This window comes from Desmodus rotundus, chromosome 6, assembly GCF_022682495.2.
Source record: "Desmodus rotundus isolate HL8 chromosome 6, HLdesRot8A.1, whole genome shotgun sequence".
Classification (NCBI taxonomy): domain Eukaryota; kingdom Metazoa; phylum Chordata; class Mammalia; order Chiroptera; family Phyllostomidae; genus Desmodus; species Desmodus rotundus.
The window spans coordinates 138,930,943-138,953,781 of NC_071392.1; the positions used below are offsets into that span (position 1 = coordinate 138,930,943).

At 45.9% G+C, this 22,839-nt stretch overlaps 1 protein-coding gene across 4 annotated transcripts in view; it reads right to left on the reverse strand.

Annotated features, from left to right (window-relative positions):
- Window positions 1-19,776: 19,776 nt before the first annotated feature.
- Window positions 19,777-22,839, reverse strand: part of SH3TC2 (SH3 domain and tetratricopeptide repeats 2) — a 44,883-nt gene continuing 41,820 nt past the window's right edge. For all 4 annotated transcript variants that reach the window (XM_071221808.1, XM_045185128.3, XM_071221809.1 and 1 more), the window contains exons 16-17: window positions 22,265-22,461; window positions 19,777-20,618 (exon numbers count right to left, since the gene is read on the reverse strand). In XM_071221808.1, the coding sequence (XP_071077909.1) occupies window positions 20,427-20,618; window positions 22,265-22,461 (389 nt within the window). In that variant the 3' untranslated portion in view covers window positions 19,777-20,426. The remainder of the gene's footprint in view (window positions 20,619-22,264; window positions 22,462-22,839) is intronic.

Consider the following 22,839-nt stretch of genomic DNA (forward strand, 5'->3'; position numbering starts at 1 on the left):
CACTCTGTGGCCTGGAGTTAAGTTTTTATACTGAGCACACCCAAAAGGGAGCCCCTGTCCACTTCTGACACTACTGCAGATGTCCACAAGCAAGGCCTAAGCCATGCCTGCCCACCTGGGGACTTGCCTCATATCCTTTCTGCATCTCTTAGAGATAAGACTGATTTCTCTCAGCCCTACTTAGATAAGAAACCTGTGCATGCAAGGAGTTACATGGTAGAAGTTTCAAGAAAACCAACTGGATTTTATGAAAATGGGAAACAAAGCATCTTTTTCCTTTTTCCATGGAAATGAAAATAATTTTCAAAAATCCGACCCTAGATGGAAGTGCTATCTGGTCTCATAAAGCCCACTTCATTTCTAGGCTTCAAATATGACCCCCAATGAACCACCCACCCCACCATTCATGCTCCCAAGCAGTCCTTTCCCATACCAGATCTAGGCTAGACCTGTGTGACCAACAGAATGTGGCAGGGTGACAGTGTGTGACTTCTGAAGTGAGGTCATAAGAAGTCTTGTGGCTTCTACTTTAACCTCCTGGAATCTAGGTCTTGGAATGCTCAACCTTGGATCCCAGCCACCGTTCTGAAAGAAGCCCATGCCACACAGAGAAGAAGCCACGTCTTGGCACTCCAGTTGACCACAGCCCCAGCTAAGCTCCCAGCTAACAGCCAGCATCAGCCGCCAGCCCTGGGGTGCCATCTTGGATGCTCAGCCCAGACGAGCCCTTGGCTTCCTCCAGCCCCAGACACCACGGACTGTTACCACATGACAGTCCCCAAGAGAGAACTGCCCAGACGCACCCAGTCAACCCCCGAGACAAAGAGAGACAATAAGGTGTTGTCACAAGTTTTGGAGTGATTTAATTTATGCACAATTAAAACCTGGAACACTGCCTCAGATTCCTTGACAAGTGTCATTGACCCCCGTTGAAGCTGTGTACACTCACTTCCACAGGACTTTGCCCTTTGTTAGCAAAGGTTCACAAGTAGCCGGTTTTTGTTTCAAACACCTCAAAATTAAATTCTGAAGTTAGGATATTTTCCTATTGAATTTGCAAAGGTTTGCACTGGATGTAAAACAATATGGTCGAGTTTTTTAAAACATATTTTAAAATTAGTTTTATAAACTTGGCTCCAAATACAGGTCAGTGACTATGGGTTTGTAGTTCCAGTTACGGTGTTTTTCATAGTTGTCCTGATTTCAAGTACAGCAGTGCCCCCTTCTCTGCAGCTTCATTTTTTGCAGTTTCAGTTACCCGTAGTCAACAGTGGCCAGAAATTATTAAACAGAAAATTCCAGAAATAAACAATTCATGAGTTTTAAATTGCATGATGTTCTGAGTAACAGGATAAAATCTTGCAATGGCCCATTCCATCCTGCCAGGGACATGCATCATCTCTTTGTCTAGTGTCTCCATGCTGTATGTACAGCGCAAAAGATATTTTGAAAGGGAGATCACATTCCCATTACTTTTATTACAGTATAATGTTATAATTGTTCTATTTTATTGTGTCATTGTTGTTACTCTCTTTCTGTGCCTAGTCAATAAGTTAAACTTTATCATAGGTAAGCATGTAGAAGCAAAAACATAGTATACAGTCAGCCTTCATATGGTGGCTCCACATCTATGGATTGAAAATATTAAAAAACAAAATGTTACGTTGTTGCTGACATGTACTACATAGTTAGGCCTAAGAACACATACAGACTTTTTGTCATGTCATTATTCCCTAAGCAATACAGTTAACAATGACTATTTACATGGCATTTACATAGCATTAGGTATTGTAAGTAACCTAGAGATGAATTCAAGTATATGGGAGGGTGTGCGTAGGCTACATGCAAATACTACACCAACCCATATAAGGTACTTGGCATCTGCGGATTTTGGTATCTGTTGGGGGTTCTGGAACCAAATCCCCTGCCAATACCAAGAGATGACTGTATATAGTGTTTGTTACTATCCACATTTTCAGGCATCCACTGGGGTTTTGGAACGTATCATCTGCAGATAAGGGGAGATCACTGTAATCTGTCCCATAAATCACAGACATTTTTTAGAAATTATAATTCGGCATCCAAACCGCATCTTGCAAGCTGCCTCTCTTACCAAAGAAGAGCACAGAAATCCCAGGTCAGATCACGTGTTCCCTCTTACAGTTCAAAAATATATAATCCCCATTACTAATTTTCAGGGGGGTCTCATTTTGCTTTTGGTCTTTGGATTTGGGGTGCTGATTTATCTGGTCTATTGTGCCCCACTGAGCCAAAACATAAGGGAGCAAAAACAACCCTAACCACACACACAGCTCACACAAAACAATGTCTTGGATTGTGGAAGAATTTGCTGCTGTTGTTCTCTCCTAACATTTTTCTTGAACTTCTCTAGGTTCCTTTTGGAGTCACCGAAGTCACCTTATGAAGAAGCCTGTTTTTCTGGATGCAGTCATAGCTCCAACACAGCCATGACTGAGTACGTATCTCCTATGTTCCATGCACTGGGCTGAGCACTTTAAACACATTAACTCCTTAAGGTTACAACCTTGTGATATAGATATTTATTAACCCCACTTGATAGTTGAAAGAACCATGGCTCAAAACAGGGATGTAGCTTTTTCCATCTGTTAATGCCTCACAGATGCTCGGTTCCCAGAACTGAGAGGTGCCCCTAGACAGGCCTCTCAGGCAGCAGAGACATAGCTGGGAAGGTCTCTGAATTCCCGCATGTCCAGAAATCACACCTCAGTCACTGAATCATTAGGCAGGATCCAGAGCTTGGCCAAAAGAACTCTGTACACTTGGGGAACTTCCTGGAGGAAAGACTTAGTCTGAGCTTGGGGGATTGCAAAGTGCTGCATGGTGATATCAGTACAGCCGTTGGCACAATTCTGTGTTGTCCAGATCCCCCTGGTGGTTTCCCTGTCTGATGAGATTTTGTGCCATCCTTCTAGTGCATGGATGCTGGGGATTACTCCATCACAGGGCTTTGGGCAGGGGCCCAACAGGCCATCTCAGAGAACCAAGAGATTCAACAATCAGAAGCAGCTGGAATAGGCTACAGTGGAAGAGCTAAGTAGCACTCAGGATACTCAGGAACCATCACTCTGGGCCAATCCATGCACACCAGGGAAAGATGGGACATATAACAAAAAGAAATGGGTCCCGGCCAGTGTGGCTCAGTTGGTTGGAGCATCGTCCCATCACCAAAAGGCTGCAAATTCGATTCCCAGTCAAGGCACATACCTAGGTCGCAGGTTCCATCCCAGGTCCAGGCACATATGGGGGATTCAATCAATGTTTCTCTCTCGCATCGATGTTTCTCTCTTTCCCTTCCTCACTCCCTTCCTCTGTCTCTAAAAGCAATGAAAAAAAAAGTCCTCAGGTGGGAATAAAAAAAGAGGAATGGGTTCCTTGGGTTGGTATGTGGGAACATGTGTGTGTCATATTGGACATGGACTGTTTTTCCTCCCTGTGCCATTTCCACACAAACTTTTCTTGCACTCAGTCTGTGTCTCCTTCAAACCAGCTTTCTCTGCACCTCTCATATACAAACCACCCTGGGGAACCTGAGACAGCCTTGAAATGGGATTTTATGGCAGAATGCTCAGGGAAGGGGTAGGTGGCTCTCTTTGCTCCTTTCCTCTGACTTATTCCTGTCTCTAGTTACACCTGCAGTTCTGCTGTCCCCTTAGGACACACTGGCCATTGAAAATATATCCACCATTGATGATCAGTAAAATATATTCATTAAGATGATCTTATATTCATTGAAGATCTCCAAAGGGCTGACCCTTTGGAAATGCAAACATGTGACTCCCTGCACCTCAGTTTTCCCATCTGTGATGCCCACACTTCCCCTCACAAGTGGGTCAGCCTTTGTGCAGACACATGTACACATACACACACACATGACAACATGCTGTCCACTGGTTGGAAGGTGGAGATTTGAGTGCGACAGGTTTATTTGGAGACGAGACTGCTTTAGAAGCCGGGTCAGGAAAACTAGGGATAAGAACAGCCTGGGGGTGAAGACCATGGGCCCTGGAGTCAGACTGGCCGAGTCCCAACCCTGCCCTTGTTACTCACAAGTCGTGAGATCTTGGGCAAAGTATTGAATAGCTCCAGGTCCCGGTTTCCCCATATATAAAGTGGAGATGTTCATAGCACCTACCCTGAGGTTGTTTGACCATGAAGTCAAACAACAGGCAAGGTGCTTAACCCAGTGCCTGGTACACTGCAAGTGCCAGGGATAGTAGCAGTTGTTATTTATGACAGTGCATGCATACTCAGGGTAACAGTGACAACAACTGTTACTTAGTGCATATTTGTATGCTACCCTCCTTTTTTGAGAGCGGCAGCCCAAGCCACCCTACCAGTTCTAAAATCCACAGTTCCTTCAGCAGCAAAGCTAACTCCCGTCTTTACAGGGTCACCCTGTGTTCCTCAGTGCTGGTAGAATTCGGAAGTTTCTCGAGAGGGCTTCCACCTTGGTCCAATAAGAAAGTGATTAAGGCACCAGCCAACATGGAGGCATAGGTAGGTATACTTTGCCACCTTGCACAACTAAAAGAAGGACAACAACACATTTAAAGACAAAAATAGCCAGAACTGCCAGAAAATCGAACTGTATGGAAGTCTGACAACCAAGGGTTAAAGAAGAAACATTCATCCAGACCAGTAGGAGGAGCGGAGATGGGCAGGATGGGCTAGAGTGGAGAAGACGTGCGGCAAGGCAGCAGGTGGCAGAGCAGGCTGTCCCACATTTGTGTGCGGATGAACCTGGAGGAACAAATGGGGAGTGAAACAGACCACGCAACCCAGGGTTCCAGTGCAGGGAAATGAGCCTCAAAATCTCTAATTGAAAAAACCTGTGTGGGTTGAAGTGGCAGGAGAAACTCCCAGTCTCACAGGGGAGTTTGTTGGAGAGACGCACAGGGTCCTAGAATGTACACAAACCCACCCACCTGGGAGTCAGCCCCAGAAGGGCCCAAATGTAGATAGAGCAGCTTGTGGGAATTGAGGGAAGTGACTGAAAGCCTGCTGAGAGCTGAGCAAGCAGCACTGTTCCTACTCAGAACCCTTCCCCACATACAGTGCCACAATGCAGCGATGTGGGTTGCCCCACCCTGGCGAATACCAAAGGCTCTGCCCTTAACTACATATCAGGTGCATCAAGACAAAGAAATACGGCCCAAATGAAAGAACAGGTCAAAGCTCCAGAGAAAATACAACTAAGCGATGAAGAGACATCCATCCAATCAGATGCAGAGTTCAAAACACTAGAAATCAGGATGCTCACAGAAATGGTTGAGTATGGTCGTAAAATAGAGGAAAAAGTGAAAGCTATGAATAGTGAAATAAAGAAAAATGTACAAGGAACCAACAGTGAAAAGAAGGAAACTGGGACTCAAATCAATGGTTTGGAGAAGAAGGAAGAAACAAACATTCAACTAGAACAGAATGAAGAAATAAGAATTCAAAAAAGTGAGGAGAGGCTTAGGAACCTCCAGGACAACTTTAACAGTTCCAACATCTGAATCATAGGGGTACCAGAAGGAGAAGAGGAAGAGAAAGAAATTGAAAACTTATTTGAAAACATAATGAAGGAGAACTTCCCTAATCTTGAAAAGGAAATAGACTTTCAGGAAGTCCAGGAAACTCAGAGAGTCCCAAAGAACTTGGACCTAAGGAAGCACACACCAAGGCACATCATAATTACATTAGATTAAGATTAAAGATAAAAGATAAGGAGAAAATCTTAAAAGCAGCAAAAGAAAAAGGAGTTCCCATAACACTACAAAGGAGTTCCCATAAGACTATCAGCTGATTTCTCCAAAGAAACCTTGCAGGCAAGATGGGCCTGGAAAGAAGTATTCAAAGTCATGAAAGGCAAGGGCCTACATCCAAGAGTACTCTTTCCAGCAAAGCTATCATTTAGAAATGAAGGGCAGATAAAGTGCTTCCCAGATAAGGTCAAGTTAAAGGAGTTCATCATCACCAAGCCCTTATTATATGAAATGTTAAAGGGATTAATCTAAGAAAAAGAAGATCAAAACTATGAACAGTAAAATGACAACAAATTCACAACTGTCAACAACCAAACCTAAAAAAACAAAAAACAAAACCAAAACAAACTAAGCAAACAGCTAGAACAGGAACAGATTCACAGGAATAGAGATCACGTGGAGGGTTATCAGAGGGGAAGGGGGAGAATGGGGTAAAAGGTACAGGGAATAAGAAGTGTAAGTGGTAGATACAGAAAAAGGTACAGACAGGGAGAGGTTAAGAATAGTATGGGAAATGGAGAAGCCAAAGAACTTGGCCCATGAACATGAACTAAGGGGGGTGGAGGGAATGCTGGTGGTAGGGGAGTACAGGGTACAGGGGAATAAAGGGGGGAAACAAATTGGGACAACTGTAATAGCATAATCAATAAAATACATTTAAAGAAAAAAAGAAAGTGATTAAGTCAGAAGGGTCTCTCCCAGTGCCTCCCTTTCTTTCTGTAATGGTGACAGTAAGCAGCCCTCTGGCCCTGTAGCTGGGTGGTTGAAATGCCTGATCTGGGAGGGGCTGCCAGTCATGGAAGTGGGTGTCATGGAAGCCTTGTCGTTAGAGTTCAGGTGACTAACTTCAGGTAGAATCAGAGGCTTTTGCAAGTTGCTCTTGTAGAAAGTATCCCCACGGTGTCCAGCCTGTACCAATTCACTCTGTGCTCACACACAGAAACAGCTAGTGTCAGAGAGCTCTACAAACACAGTAAATAATCACATGGGACCAGGTCTGAGGGGACAGGCCTCCTCTTGCATTGGAAAGTAGCATGCCAATGACGTCATATTGGTGGTGAAATTTTCCCAGTGTCTAAGGGACGTGCCAGACAGCAGCCCTAACACAGGTGACTGGGACAACCTCAGGGGAGGCCCTTCCCTTTTCTGCTTCCTCCTTTCTAAGAGGAAAGAGTTGAACTAGAATAGAAGATAAAATTAAGTTAAATTAAATTAAATCAAATTTTTAGAAAAGGAAAAAAATGAAAGAGTTGAACTAGATGATATCCAAAGCCCACCAGCTATAATAGTCACCACTTGCAAAATATAAAATTCTCTGGGCATTTGTTCACTTGAGAGGTAGGAGGAGGTGATATAATTGAAAATCTAGCTATTTCACCCAAAAACCTATGACGTGGGTACCATTAACATACCCATATTACAGATGTAGAAACTAAAGTCTGGAATAGTTAAGCATCTTCCCCAAGATCAGGTGTGAAACTGGGATTAACCCCACAGTGTAACTGCAAGGCCTATGCTTTAACCAATAGTAATATTAATCAAAATATTAATGAACCAGTTATGTCTACTAAAGGTCCCAGATCCTTCTTTTCTGGATTTCTCCAATTTTATCTATAAAGAGTGTATGTCACCTCTCAGGAATCACTTAGCAGATGATGATATAAATATAGATAGATATAGAGATAGAGATGGAAATAGAAATAGATATATAGAGATGTAGAGACAGATATCGCCTACCTAAGTCCCAGCACGTAAACCCTGGCACACCACTTACGCTGGTGTTCATAACTCATCATCCTTGTGCAGGCATTAAAAGGTCCATGAACTCTGAAGTTACATGCAAAATGTGGGTGTGTACAAAATTCTGAGGGTAGATTTCATAGATTTCTTCAGATTTTCAAAGGGGATCTATGAACTTTCAGAGACCAATACATCTTTTGACAGCTGGGAAAACTGAAACCTAGGACTGGGGAAATGGATTTTCCCAAGCACACTCAGCAAGGAGTAACAGAGCTGGGTTCAGATCAGCTGACCCAAAGCCCAGGGGTCTTCGCTGCATCTCACTGACCTAACTCCGTCCCCTCCATCACATACCAAGGGCCTGCCAGGGTCGAGATGCCACAGCGGGATCACGTGCATGGCTCACAGGCTGGGAGCTCGGTTTAGGAAATCCTCGTGCTGTGAGTTTGACCCTGGGCCTCTGCATCCCTCCTTTTTCTACAGTTCTTATCATTGCTAATGACCACTGCTCACCATGCTTCACTCAGATCTGGTCCTGTCTGCACCTTACCCGCACTTGGCCACCACAAATGCTTCAGGTAGTCGGGCATTTGTATCTCACTGTTTGGGTTAAAATAACTAGTCCAAAGTAAAACTGACAACAGCTGTACTGCACAAAGCAAAATGTGTTAATGACTAAACATTGACAGAGGAATCCAATTGTCCCCAAAAAGCTGAGGTCAACCAAATGTGAATCAGAAAAATTGGACTTAGTAAAAATAGAGCCATAATAGAAAATTCACTCTGGCAGAACCAGCCTTCTTTTGTAAAAATTCACATGCAGAAGAATTAACCTCTACAAAAATGATTTTGATAAAATATAAAGGAAAATAGCAAAAAAAGTAGCAATGGCTTCACTGCACTCTGTGGCGGCTGCAGCCCTCTCCCGGCCTTGCTCTGACAAGGTGGGTAAGCAGACAGTCACTGTTTCTGCAAAGCTCATGTGGACAGCCGAGGAGGTCCTGCAGAAGGCCCTTTACTTCCTGGACAAGAGGGGCCTCTCACCTCTTTGCCTTCCGCTGGCTCATCCACCAGCCCCGTGGACCACATGCCCGCTCACTCTCTTGACCTCCTCTGACCGGGCTGGGGTCCGTGGTGTGCTAGAGCTGGCTCGAACCTACTGCTGAGAGCCAACTGTTAAATTTCAGGAATTTTGTGAGCTGGTTGTTAAACCCAGTCATTATTAAAAGTTAAATTATATAAAAAGCATAAACATGATTAAATATATCACATTAAAAAGAGGTAATAAATACTCAAAACTCATCACTTTCTAATTCGTTTCGTGGATATTGCTGTGACTGTGCGCTTGAGGTTGTTCACACCTGGAGAGTGGAATTACTGTATAAAGGTGTATACCTTATAACGTCTTTCTCAGCTCCTTATTCAGTGACCTCACCTTAGCAGCTTGAAATCCACCAAGGCGACAGTATTTATAACACAGAAATTGTAAATGCTATAAATGAAGGCTTCGTTTATGGCCTTGCTGATTGTACAGACGTAAGAAACGATGCTAATAATGCTACTTCCAACAGTGTCAAGTCTGTAGCTGGTGCACTGTGATGAGCACGCAAAACAGGTACTATTCTGTGAGGTTCAGCAGAAAAGTCACTCACACCAGTGACAAAGGAGTGGTTTCTTAATTTCTTTCTTGTTTCACTTGCATGTACTTGGTAAGGAAAATATCAACCATTATTCATGCCAAAACTATGCTAGTTACCCAATTGTAACCAGAGTTGACTCTACACACGAGAATTCCACCGAAATCAATGAGTGCCTTGTCTGAGAATCAATTGGCTACAGGAAATTTACAGTAAAAGTATTTCTACTTTATTGTCATTTGTAAATTGTGTGCTGCACACCCTTGGGAAAAGTAAAAGCAATGATAAACTTAAGTAAGCATATTCTCAAGTGGTCTTATCAGGGGCACATATGTGCACACATTTTCGTCTTCAGAGAATCTAAAGAGGTCGACACTTACCTCTGACTTCCCTCGGGAGCCCCTCATTTCTTCCTACAAGACCACCAGGCCCTGCGGCAGCCACCAGAACTTCAGGCCACGTGAGGTCACGAGGGGCCCATGGAAGCGCCTGGCACTGCAGGCCAGAGGGCAGGAAGGCCAGTGTTTACAGTGAGGGCTGGCTTCAGAACAGCCTTTGTCTGCTCCCGAACTTTATTTATTTTCACACCAGCCTAAGGCCTTGGACCCCAGTTTGAAGTCAAAGAACAGGAAGAAAGATCCTTTTTTTCCATAGGGATTGACCACGTAGTTTGGAGAGAGAATTTAGGGATGCTGCAAAGGTCTGGCCTGGGTCATCCCAGAGAACCGGGAATGACAGCTCACTTTAGAACCAGGAAGAGAATGACCCCCCTTCTCCCTGTAGGCTGCTCATCCTGTGGAGTCTCTGCTGGAAGCCCACCCTTGTTCAGGTACCTCTCTGTGTTGGGTCTTGCCGTTGTCCGACAGGGGGCATATTTATTTATTTCATTATTTTATCCACGTATCATTTGCACCCTAAATCACACCTACAGTCCATTCATGTTTCCTCTATCCTTTTACCCAACAACTCGACGCTGAGCACCTTCCCTGGATCAGGCACTGTTCCCATGCTGTGGGTGCAGTTGTGACCCAGACGATCTCTGACCTCATGGCGTATAAGGTCAAGTTGGCAACGTGGATATAAAAGTGGCTTTCTACACAATTGGATGCAAACCCTGTGTGCTTGCTCCACGTGTTCCAGGCCGAATCAATTATCTTCTTCACCCAAAAAAGTACTCTGTTGAAATGTCTGTCCATAGAGGAACATCAGTCAGAACCACCACTAGTATATCACGCTCCAGGTACTAGTCTAAGCACTTCACATGCATTAACTCATTCGCCCTTGCAGCAACCCCATGAGTAAGTATTCAACACTATCATCACCCTCAGTTTAACAATAATGACAGTAAAGCACCAAGAGCTTAAAAACTTGTCTGAGGTCATGCCCTGGCCAGGGCCTTGGTTGGTAGGAGTGCTGCCCCATACACAAAAAGGTTATGGGTTCGATCCCTGGTCAGGGAACATACTTAGTTTGCTTGTTTGATCCTTGGTTGAGGCATGTGCCAGAAGCAACCGATTGATCTTTCCCTCTCCCTTCCTCTCTCCCTAAAATCAATGAAAATATCCTCAGATGAGAATTTAAAAAAAGAACAGAAACTTGTCTGTGGCCCCACATTTGATAAGCAGTGGAGCTGTTCAGGCCTGGGTGGGATGTTCGGTCAATGAGACCAATCTAGCTGAAGCTCCAGGAAACGTAGCAAAAGTCTAGTCCCAGTTTTAGGCAACGCTTGGCAATATGAATGAGGCCTGTGTTGGTAGCCTGTCTCTGCCCTTTCTACCTGCAGGACTTTGACTAAGGGTTAATCTCTTAACCTCTCTGAACTTGTTTCCTCATGTGTGCTGTATGGACAGCTGTAATTCTCAATCACTTCCTCAGCAGGGAGAGACTGTCAAGAGGAGTCACAGTGATAAAATGGGAGCACGCATGTAGCATGGTGTCTGAAGTGTAAGGGCTTAAGCTCAGCTATGATGGTGAGAATGATGGAAAAGATCATCAGAAGACCCTGGTCCATACAGGAGTCCATAGGCCCCATGAGGTCAGGGACTGTGACTACCTGGCTCACTGGAGGGTAAACCTCACATATAGAGGTGTTGAATATTGGTTGGATGGATGGGTGGATGGATGGATGAGGGATGGATGGATGGATGGGCGGATGGATGGATGGATGGGTGGATGGATGGTTGGATGGGGGATGGATGGATGGATGGATGGGTGGAGATGGATGAGGGATGGATGATTGGATAGATGGATGGGTTGATGGATGGATGGATGGGTAGATTGATGGATAAGGGATGGATGGATGGGTTGATGGCTGTCTGCCTTCTCTGTCCACAGGGGCTTCCCCATGACTCAGACTCTCTCTCTCCTAGAGCTTTTCATGCACGTATCTAGTATCCTCCAAGCAACCAGCAGATGCTCAAAAGCAGAGACTAAGACTTTTGTCTTGCATCTCACCACATCCCCAATTATAATTTCCCAAGGAAGAAGCATTGGGATTCTGAAGCAATATTCTTCCCACTTAGGCCCAAAAATACGCTGAAGGTGTCACCTGTCCCCTGGTGCTCTTTATTCCACAGAGCCTCCCACACTGAAGGGTTTTCCTGTGACATGTGGTGGAACAATGCTTGTGTAAACCAAGGTTCCTACCCCTAGGTTTCCTGGTCATCCCACCCCCCCAACCCTTAAGACAAAGGAGAACCATCAAATATTCTCAAGGGAACTATTTCTTCTTCTTAAGACATTAAATTCTAAAAGAGAAAGTGTGAAACCAGAATTGCATAGTTATTAAAAGCACTGATTTTCAGGTCAGATAGAACTGGTTTTGAAATCTCTGCAAGTGTTTCAATTACCTTGAACCTTGGTCCCCTCATCTAGAAAGTGGGGATAATAACACCTTCTTGTGGGGACATTTGAAGGGTCAAGTCGCATGGATTACTTAGCACAATGCCCAGTGCAGGGCAGGTGCTCAGGGAGACACCACATCATAACCGTTCACAACTGCTCACAATTGCTACCTTTTTGAAAATTAGGAAGGGCCCAGCACATCTACGGCAACTCAATCTAAACAAATGAAAATCATGCTTATTATTCTTAATAGACTTTAACTGAGCAGCTGCTGTGAGTGTGAGTAGCCTATCACCCAGTTTTCCAGTCACTCATGAACAAAAAGCAGGTAGAGTATGGTTTTAGTACTTTCTCCCTCTCGTAAGTGATAAAAGAGGTCACAAGCTGAATCCAAAGTTTCAGTCATTCATTTTTTTAATTAACCCATTCACCAAATCTTTATTGAGATTCTACCATGTGTCAGATTCTGGGCTCGACTCTGTAAATATAGAGTAAGTGGGCCAGACAAGGCCCCTGCTGTCACAGAGTTTCTAGTCTTAGGTGGCGGACAGGGATTACTTACTAAAAAACACACGTAGACAGTGCAATTATGAACTGTGATGAGCAGCCTAAGAGGGATCCATAAGCACATGGAGAAAGACAGACGGACTCTTTATATAACTGGAAAGAAAAGAAAAGAATGTCACAGGACTTGGGAGGGGGTCAGAATATCAGTCTCTATAATCCCCCAGGACTTTCAAACCACCAAAAATACAAACCCTCCAGGTCATCTCTCTGCTTAGCTGTCCTCCCGCCCACCCAATGGAGTCCCAAAGCAACATGTGCTGCGACAGACAAAAGTCTGTTTTGTTTTGTTTCATGAATAGGTGGCTGTGTAGTCACCGGGATTACCACGCAGCTGTTATTTTGGCCTGACCCATGGCCGCTCCCCCAGGGAGGAAAGCAGCTGTAGCCAATGCCGCTGCTGTCTGGTACGAGCACGGGGAAGCCGGGGACACTCCTCGGAGCATCTCTATGAAGCAGATGTCCAATATATCCCCAGATGAACAAACATCAAAAGTTCTCAATTTACAAGAAAGTCCAAGAACAAAAATATCTCCTTCGCACACAATATTTGGCCCATGCTGGAATGGCAAAGTAGCTGAGACTTACTTACATCATGTTTAAATATCATACTCTAGGCCTAAAATGTTAGAATCAAAAACAGAAGAGAGTACCTATTTTAAAAATCCTTTCCATAGGAAGTGGTAAAAATTTGTAATGTCAAATAAAAATAAAATGGAAAATTAAGACAATAAGCATGCATTCCTGAATACTAAAAGTAAAAAACTGTTTTTAACAGTATTTATGCATAAGGATTTTTTAAGGCATCTCGACATGAGCATGCGCTTCTCCCAAGCTATTTGGTACACCAGACGCATTTGGAGGGTGACGGTGTCCCTACCAGCTTTCCCATGATTTCAGAAATAGGTAATCCTCTCAGGGCTGTGACCCCCTTTCTGCCGCTGCCTTTCGAGCCACAAGACCAGGCTGAATGAGACCCTCGGGTCTCTACCTGGCTGCCTCGCTTGATCAGGCATCCATAGTCTTCTGTTATTGCCTCTGGGTCTCTTGAAAATTCCCTTCACTTACCCTACTCCACACCTGGAGTATTCAAAATCTAATTTATAATTTGCTTTGACCTACCATCACTATATCATCATATAAACTTTCTGTTCTTCCTTTCATTTTTCCATTTGGAAAAGATGGTTCATCATTTTTTTCTAGACTCAGATGGTAACCCTCATGTTTCTCTTAGGTCCTCCTAGAAATATCAGGTCTCTCCAACTCCGTTCTGGAGTAATTCAGTTTTTAACCCACCAGAATCACAGTGCTGATTTCAACCCAATATTCCAGGCTGCTGAAACAATTTTTAATCTTGCTTCTGTTATGATCACACTAGTAATAGCATCTGCCCCAGACATGTGGCAGCTGACAAAGATCCACAATACATATAATGTAATGGGTTAGAGCTCTAGTTCCAACATCAGGGAGACAGAAGTTCAAATCTCACCTTGACCACTTACTAATGGTAGACTTAAACTAGTCACTTCATTCTCTAAACTTCAGTGGAGATAAAAACAATACTATCTTCTTCAAAATGTCGTTGGGTCACATGAGAGAATACTCAGAAAGATTTTGCACAGGGCCTGGTGCACAATATTGATTCAACAATGTCAACTATTATTTTTCTTTTAGGAGCAAAGGCCAGCGCTTTCCTATGCTCTCTGAGAAACCTCCCTCCAGGCCAGTGCTTCTCTAACTGCAGCTTAGTGGATCTCAAAGATCATTAGCCAGACATTTTAAATTAGAGTAGAATGTAAAAAAATACCAGAATGGAATAGAATGTATCAAAGTACACTTTGTGTTGTAGGAACTACATGGTGATGTGCATACTAGGATACAATGTAAAAGCATATCTTACTGTGTCACAGTGAAAAAAAAAAAAAAGGTTTGAAAGCCACAGCTGTAGGCTTATCCAGAACTATTACTTTCTTTAGTATTGCTATACTGTTTAGGAGAGACATTACTGCCCCCTACTGGAGCTATTCTTGATTTATCACAGAGATGGGACACCATAGATTAGCAAAGGCCTCATTTATCATTGCCCATGTGACCTCAGCCATCCTCCCCTACCCTGTCTGGAAGCTCACTTGGAGGGGACTCACCCCTTGAGCTACCTTGATGGCTCCAACAATGAATCAAAGGCAGCACTAGAGTGGGAGCTGGCGTCCTCACCTTTAAACTAATTTTAAAGCACAGCGTCCTTCCCTCTCACAGCCTCTCCTGGGAAACTGAGCTGAGCAGCCCCATGACTGAGGCACAGCCACACATGTTATCCTGGTCCTGCCTCGGCCCCATCCTACGTCCCAGCTGGGCAGAGCCACCCCAGCCCCTACACAGCCACCTGTCTCTGCTTCTCTGGGGAGACAACACCCCTTAGAGGAATGCGCTCCAGCTGCGTATTCTCAGGGCCAGGATTGCCAGCAGCGTCCATCCTGCAATGCCCCCTGGAGGCTGAAATAACTGACGGGCTAGGGAGTGGAGAAGTACACACTGGAGCCATAGGCTGTTCCACCCAGGAGGTCTCACCAAGAGGTAAAGGTCCAGAGAAAACAGTGTCCCTAACACACACACACCCATAAGATACAGGGCCCAGAACAGGATTCGCTTACTAAGAATCTGCTTAATCCCGCTTCATGATGACAGCTACCAGGGACTGAGTGTTCATAGCTAGTCACCCACATGTGAGGTCTCAAGCGAAACTCCAAGCAGAATTAAAATCAAGGCCTAAGGGGCTACAGTAACCTGCTCAGGTCACTCAGTAGAGAAGAAACAGAGGCTGGCTCCAGACCCAGTGTCCCTGAGGACAGGGACATTATTCCTGGCTGCCACGCTAGGTTGGGCCGTACCTAACTTCAAGGCTTACATGGAGAAATAAAACGCAGTTGAACTGCTAAGTGGCAAATAAAGTCGAGTTTGAAAAAGACTCTAAATCTGAACTTTAAAATAAATTAACTGATGGGCGGGATTATAGCAGGCATTTTTATAACATAAACCATTATAAAAACTCCCTTTAGAAATAGCCTCATTTGTTCTGTGTCTTGAGTCAGCCTTTTTTCTTCCCTGGAGGAAGGGCTGGCCTCAGAGACAGGTAGGTGGATGTGCTTCAGCATTTCCTCCTCGACGAAGCAAAGAGGTGAACAAATCTACCAGATCATCCAGTGTTTACAAAACGTGCCAGGCACTGTGTGTGCTCAGTACTTTTTACACGGGACATCTGATGTAATTCTGACAACAATAGGCTCAAAGAACTTAATTAATTTGCTGACGGTCACACGGACACGAAGACAGATTCTAACGCAGGCATGCTACTGCCCATCTGGAACTGCTGCCTGGGTGAGCACAGGGCCCGCCCCCTGAATTACTCCTTTCTCTCTTCCCCTTGTGTGCACATCTCAATGGGTGCGATCATCAAAAGGGAAGGAGGTCAACATGGTCGATGTCAACATGGTCAAGGTCATGAACAACACGGAAATACTGAGAAACCATCACAGACCAGAGATGACTAGGGAAGCATGACAGCTAAGTGCGGTGTGGTGCGCTGGGACCCTGGATCACAGGGAACTGTAGTGGGGAAGCTGGTGAGGCTCAAATGAAGGCTGCAGCCCGTGGTTGCACTAGTCGGGTCCTAACGGACTATTCCCTCTTACTGTTCTGTAACCCCTTCTCATGCTGCTTCCAGAATCATCCTTCCAAAGCACAAATCTGACCACTCTGTCTCCCGCTTATAACAGTTCTGTGACCCCCCCTCCCCCTCAGGGTGAAGACCAATCTCCTCAGGGTCTGTCTCCAGCTCTCCTCTCTAGCCTCTCCTCTTGCATCCCCTCCCTACCTCCTAGACTTGGCTCCAGCTTTGCTGAACTTGCAGCTGTTCTCAGAAAACACCAGGCCCTCTCCACCTTCTGGACCTTTGCTTGATACATGCCCTGTCAACTCCAGACCTCCTGGCCTGCAGTTAGAATTGTAGATCTCTTTCTTAGGACTCAGCTTAGATGTCACTCCTTCCAGGAAGCCCTCCCTGATGCCCTCACTCCTATTCCTAGGTTAAAATTCCCTCTCCTAAGCTCCCATAACACTCAGTAATTAGCTCCCATCACAGTGCTTCTCACCTGAGTCATATTCATATTACATAATGTGACCCTTCCCTCTCACACAAGTGAGTCCCCACTTCCTTAAACAGGACGTGCGTGCCCAGACACGCCATTGAACAGCCCTGACTCCCCGGAGGGGGGACGGGGGGCGGGGGGAGGTTAGTCCTTCGAAAAGCTTCCTCCGTTCCTCTGCTTGCACAAGGAGGACAACGTTAGTCTGTCTTCAACACTCCTGCCACTTGTTAATCTCTTTATTTTCAGATAATGCCAGGTCAAGCCTCGGCTGGGCGGCTGGGCACTTGCCCTGGGCAACAGCATCTAGCTGGAGTTTACTGACTTGTTTTGCCTTCACTGTATTTGTTTTTGTTTATGAAATACTTTGTATGGATAGCAATGCAAGATCTTCCTCTACCTAGACCAGTCACCTTTTATAAAGTTAATTTTTATGAGTAAAGGAAGTAAATCAGTTTAGAAGAAGGTCGGTAAATGGCGGTTTGGGTGGCGTGTGTGGCGGGAATCGCAGGCATCCACACACACGTACAATGTGACGCTCGCTGCGCAGGAGAGAACCTGTCACCAGTGCGGCTGAGTCCTTGTGTCAGGAGATGCTGGTCTGCTGTCTTCATCGCTAACTACCCGTGAGACTGGGAGAAAATTATGTTTCTATTTCTTAGTTTACTCCCCTGTGAAAAGAAGAGAACAAAATTGGGCCATAGAAGTAGATGATTTCATCTCCCAGATCCAAATCTCTCTACCTGCCCAAACGCTATGGAAATAACTTTGCTGAATAGACCCCACAGGCGAACACACTTTTCACATTGGAGATCAGAGATCTTGGGTGCCTAGAGGCTAAGTGACTTACATGAGGTCACACTGCAATTTAGTGTCATATTCAAGGCCCAAATCCAGGTTTTCCTACCCCCTGGTGATCTGTTTCTCTCCCCATTCTGAAATTCCCCACCCCCTTACAAAACACACACACACACAACATGAACACATCTTGAAATAATGGAAAAGCAAGTAAGAAAAAGATCAAGGCAATATCGGGTGTCAGAGCATTAACAATGTTAAATAGGGAAGTAATGTACCCGGAAGCTGAGAAAATATGTTATAGGGTTTTCCACAATGTAGTGATTCCTTCCTTGTTCTTTATTTGGGTTTGATACCAGCAGCCAGGAGGCAGGCAGGCCACACAAGCTTAACTGATCATCTTGGGCTACTGCGTATGTGTGGTGAAACCTGCTTCAAGAGACCAGAGCCAGTTGCCACTAGACAACTCTGGGCATCGCGAAAAAACACTTCAACAAGATTTCAAGGGGAACAGGCACCCCTATTTTTAAAATGGAATTTTAAACACTGTTAAAACTATTTCAGCGGAGCACTTTGCTGATAGGATATAGTCCTCACAATGATACCATACAGTGTTTTCCTCATTAAAAAACAAAACAAAACAAAGCTGTCTTTGCACGTGTGCTTAACGTTTTTATAACGGACCTGGTTAGAGGCAGATTCACCAGAATTATAGAAGAACCAAAGTGCACAGAACCAAAAAATGGTAACCAAAATCCCCAATGAAATGTAAAATGGGTAGATGTAAGGCCCTTCACATAAATGTATAAGTGTGTGTATATGTAAATTATATGTAGCAGTTGAGATAGAGCTGATCAAACAGAAGCTCATGGGAGAAGATGTTTCAATTGATCATAAGCTTGGTGTGAGCCAATGGTAAGGTGTCTGCTGGAGAAAAGAAAAATCTTAATACGACACTAAAACATAATGTTAAATAACATTGAGTACTGTAACATCTCTCTGTACTCTCCACCTGCCAGCCAATACCCAGAGCCTGGTGCAGTAATGGGAACCGCATCCGTCAGAGCGGCAGGAATTGGCATCTGTCCCGGAGAGTAATAGGTCAGTGGCAAAGGGAGAGGGTCTGTCACTGGAGTCACATGGAGAATGGGTCATGGCACCTGCTCACGGGCCAAGCAAGCCTTCAAATGTAAGACGTGTAATGGTTCTGCAATGCATGTGCCCCTGATCAGCTCCCAGGAATGTTGCTAAAAGGGCTCTGGGAGGTAAGACCCCACCACATCCCTCCCTGCTTGGGATTTTCTGGTTTGTGGTGGGAGTAAAACCACATCCATTTTACATGCTAATGATTAGCTCACTTCAGTTCCTTTCTGGAGAAGAGTATTCTGTAGAAAGTGTTTTGACACCCAACCAAGCCCCTCAGAGAAAATAAGACGGACGGACGTGTAGACAGGCTTGGTGACTAAAAGATGCAATGCGGACCCAGTTCACCACCCACTTCCCATCCTAAGACACTGCCGACCATCTGGTTGGCCCGAGAAGCTAGAAATCAAGGGCAGAGGGTCTGACAGTAAAATCGAAGCTGCCGGACTAGGCGCAGCGAGCCCTATGGCAGATCTCTGCTTTTGAGCAAGGGTGCAGCACCCACCTCAGGGGCATTGGAGGTGCTTGTTAAAAATGCATGTGCCAAGGGCGTCTCCCAGACCCAGCGAATCAGCTTCTGAACAACCCCCAATTGTCCCCACCTCCTGGTATTCACACCCTTTTGGTGTGGGCTGGACTGAGCGACTCATTTATAATGAATAGAATAGGCAAAACTAATTGGATGTCACTTCTGAGATAAGGTTACGAGAAGCCCCTGACTTTCTCCTCTCACTCTTCTCACTCGCTCACTCTGTTGAAGCCAGGAACTTGGGCAGCCTCGGGCCAACAGCAAGCCAGGTGCCAACTCCTGCCAACGTGCGGTGAGTGGGTTTGAAAGTGGAGTCTTCCCTAGCTGAGCCTGAGGAGGCTGCAGCCATGGCTGACACCTTGATCTTAGCACAGGCTCCCTGAGCCAGAGGACCCAGCTAAGTCACCCTGGGTTCCCGCCTTCCTCCAGAAGCTGGGAGATGACAAATTTCCAGCCACAACGTGTGCTATGCAGCGACGGACAACCAATAGAAATGGTTTGAAAAGAAGCTATCCTGAAACCATTATGACACCCACCCTTCAGGTGTCCCATTCCATTTCCCTGTATTATAAAGGAGACAAATGTCTGTATAAATGTAAATGGATGATATTTAATAATATACACAATTCACATGTACTTTGCATAGCTTGGTTAGTGCTCAATTTTTATGCCCTGGCCCTTGGGAAGCCTTTAGGGGTTCCTTGGGCGGGATGGACACAGTGCATCCACGTTAGACCTCACACCTTGTGCCTTCCAGGGCCATTTGAAAGCTGTGTCTTCTGGGCTAAGAGCATGGTGAATTAGCCCCACCAGTCCCCATGTCTCTCCACCGGCAGGGGGAGGAGTCTTTCCCTGAGCAAAGTCAGTGAAGAAACCAAGTCCAATCAGCTTGCCTTCTCCCTGGGGCAGTTCCTGATTTCCCTGGGGAAGGAGCCAGGTTTCCCAGGGGCACAGTTTTTCATTTTCTCTAGGAGAATTGTGTGTCAAGAAAGTGCATTTCCGAGGCCACCTGTGTGGAAGGGCCACTGTCTACTGGTAAGGTTCCTAATCCCAGCCCCATCATCTGCTGTTTGTGTGGCCAGCCCAGAAAGCCCTCTCCCTGGGGACTGTGGTCTTCCTGTTGTAAAATGAGGGGGCTGGGCCAGGTGAGGACTCGGACCCTCCAATTAGTGTCCAGGAGCCTAAGGCAGGGAGGCAACTTCTGGCTATGGCAACTGGTCAGAGATGGGACAGCCGCTCCTCAGAGGGCCAGGCCCCCACTACTCAGCCACCGTGCCCTCTCTGAGGAACGCCCGCAGGGGCTGCTGAGCCACAGAGGGCTCTGGCAGATGTTGTCCAGCCTGCTCCGAATGGTGTCCTGCAGTTCCTCATCACCCAGCAGGACCGCTGCTGCCAGGGCCAGCCAGAAGTACTCAGCGGCGTCATGGGCATCCTATCCCCATGGCATGGGGGCAAAGAAGAGATAGCATTAGCAATACAACATTTCCAGGAGAGGCTGGGAGGCAGTGTTGGGTGGGAGCCCTAGCTATTGTGTGCCCGACATGTGTTCCCATCCCGTCTCCTGGTTGAGGGTGCGGGGGTGGTAGGGGGAGCCCCTTCCCTACTCTACTGCAGCCTGGGACTTTGCTAACCCTAGCACCTTCCTGCCCAGGCACAGGGGTGGCACCTTACCCAGGGCCAGCAGACCACAAAGCAGCAGACCCCAGAGCTTCGGGGATGCATAAATGACTCAAGCTGACCTATCGCAGTCCCACCCAGGGGCCTTGCAGTGTGTCCTAGCAGAGGGTCCCTTACCCTCCTTGATATGGGCTGGAGCCTGCCAATAGTGGGAGGGGGAGGAGAACAAGAAACACAGCCAAGAAGAGACAACAGAGCCGAGAGATGCAGAGAGAGGTGGGGAAATGCATGATGGCATTTGAGTACCAGCATCCAGAACTACTGGAAACTGAATTTACTCCTGAACTTTCCCGTTGTTTAAACCAACAGATTGCCTTATTTTTCTTTTTTTCTTCCTTTTTTTTTTTTTTTTTTTTTTGCGTACACTAGTTTGAGTGAGTCCTTCCTCTGGCAACCCCTGGAGCCTTTAGCTCACATAGTTCACACTTTGTCCCTCCCTGAACCACCTGGCTGAACGGCAAGATGACAGGGGAGTCCTTCACACCCAGTTGTCCCTCCCCACATGGTAGGGAGGAGAACAGAGGCTGCTTTGGGTGAGACTCAGAAAGGGATGTCTGGTTCCCATTAACCCTCATAACTCAATAATTAATTCAGGCCAGAAACAACATCTGGCGAACAAGAAACACACAGCAGAGTTGCCTGAGGATCCCCTGAGGGCCAAACGCAGGCGCAACTCGGAAGCCCCAGCATTGAGAGATTAAGGCTTATGCTGGAACAAACAGGGGATTCTGGCCAAGGGGAGCCAATGTCTGAGGACAAGAGTTGAGGGCCAGGATCGTACCAGGGGGTTTTAGGTCACCGACACAGTTCTGCCTAGAAGTGGCTGGGAAAATGAGTTCTGGGTTCAGCCCCAGCCGAGAAAGCAGGACTGTCGGGACTAAGACCTTCTGAGAACCTAGACGTGTGGACATTCGCAGACCCCATGCCTCATCATCTCAAACATATTAACACTCAGATTTCTCCTAAATATAGTTCTATGTAACTTTATAATTGACTAGTTTGTCTATTACATTTAAGCATTTACCTGTAACAGTTCAGCATTAATTTTGATTTTAATTTTGGAGCTTATAATTCTTTTGATCTGGGTCTCCTACTGTATATTTTCACAGGCCATTGAGATGCTCTCAGGTAGGTGCCCACAGCTCCTGACAGATAAAGTGGTCGCAGCAGTCAGAGCAGAGCAAGGAGAAAGGGGAGCTAGGCTCTGTCCTCAGAGGTGAGAGACATCTTTGAGGTCTCCAATGAGGCTGAGTGGAAAGAGCCTTTGGGTCCCCTGTGGCGTCACTCCCCGCCCTGTCACTCTCCATCTGGGCCACCTCAGGTCTCTCCTGAAGGCTCAGGGTCAGGGAAGAGTATAGTTGAATGGTAGCTCTCACATGACCTTAGAAGCCTGGCTCTTACCTTCAGCTGGTGGAAGGTGAGTCGGCCCAGGCGGTAATACACCTTTGCATAATACAGGGCCTCCTTGGGACTCTGCAGCCAGGCTGGGCAAAGGGACAGCGTCCTCAGGTAGCAGTCCTCAGCCATCTCATACATGTGCATGGAATAGTACACAGTGGCCAGGCGGTGAAAGGCCACCAGCTCCTGCTTCTGATCTCCTAGGAATTGGAAGACGGAGAGTAACCCTTGGCAGCCACCACCTCACCTCATTTGTTCCCTCATTCATTCTGTGCAGTTCTTTGAAGGTCTATTAGGTGTCAGAGGTTGCACTTTGGACAGAAGGAACAAAGCAGAAGAGGTCCCTGCCAAGCTGAGGTTACTGTCCTAAATAATCCCACAAACAAAAGTAAAAGTACGCCTGGAATAAGTGCTGCAAAAGAAAACACAAAACTCCCCGAGAGTGTGCTGGTCAAGATTTTCTGGGATGAGTCCTGAGGGAAACGTTCTCCTCTTCACAGGTGTCACTTTAACTCAAGATTCTGGGAAATAATTATTTCCAAATTCCTGTGATGGGACATGGTGACAAGACCAGCGTG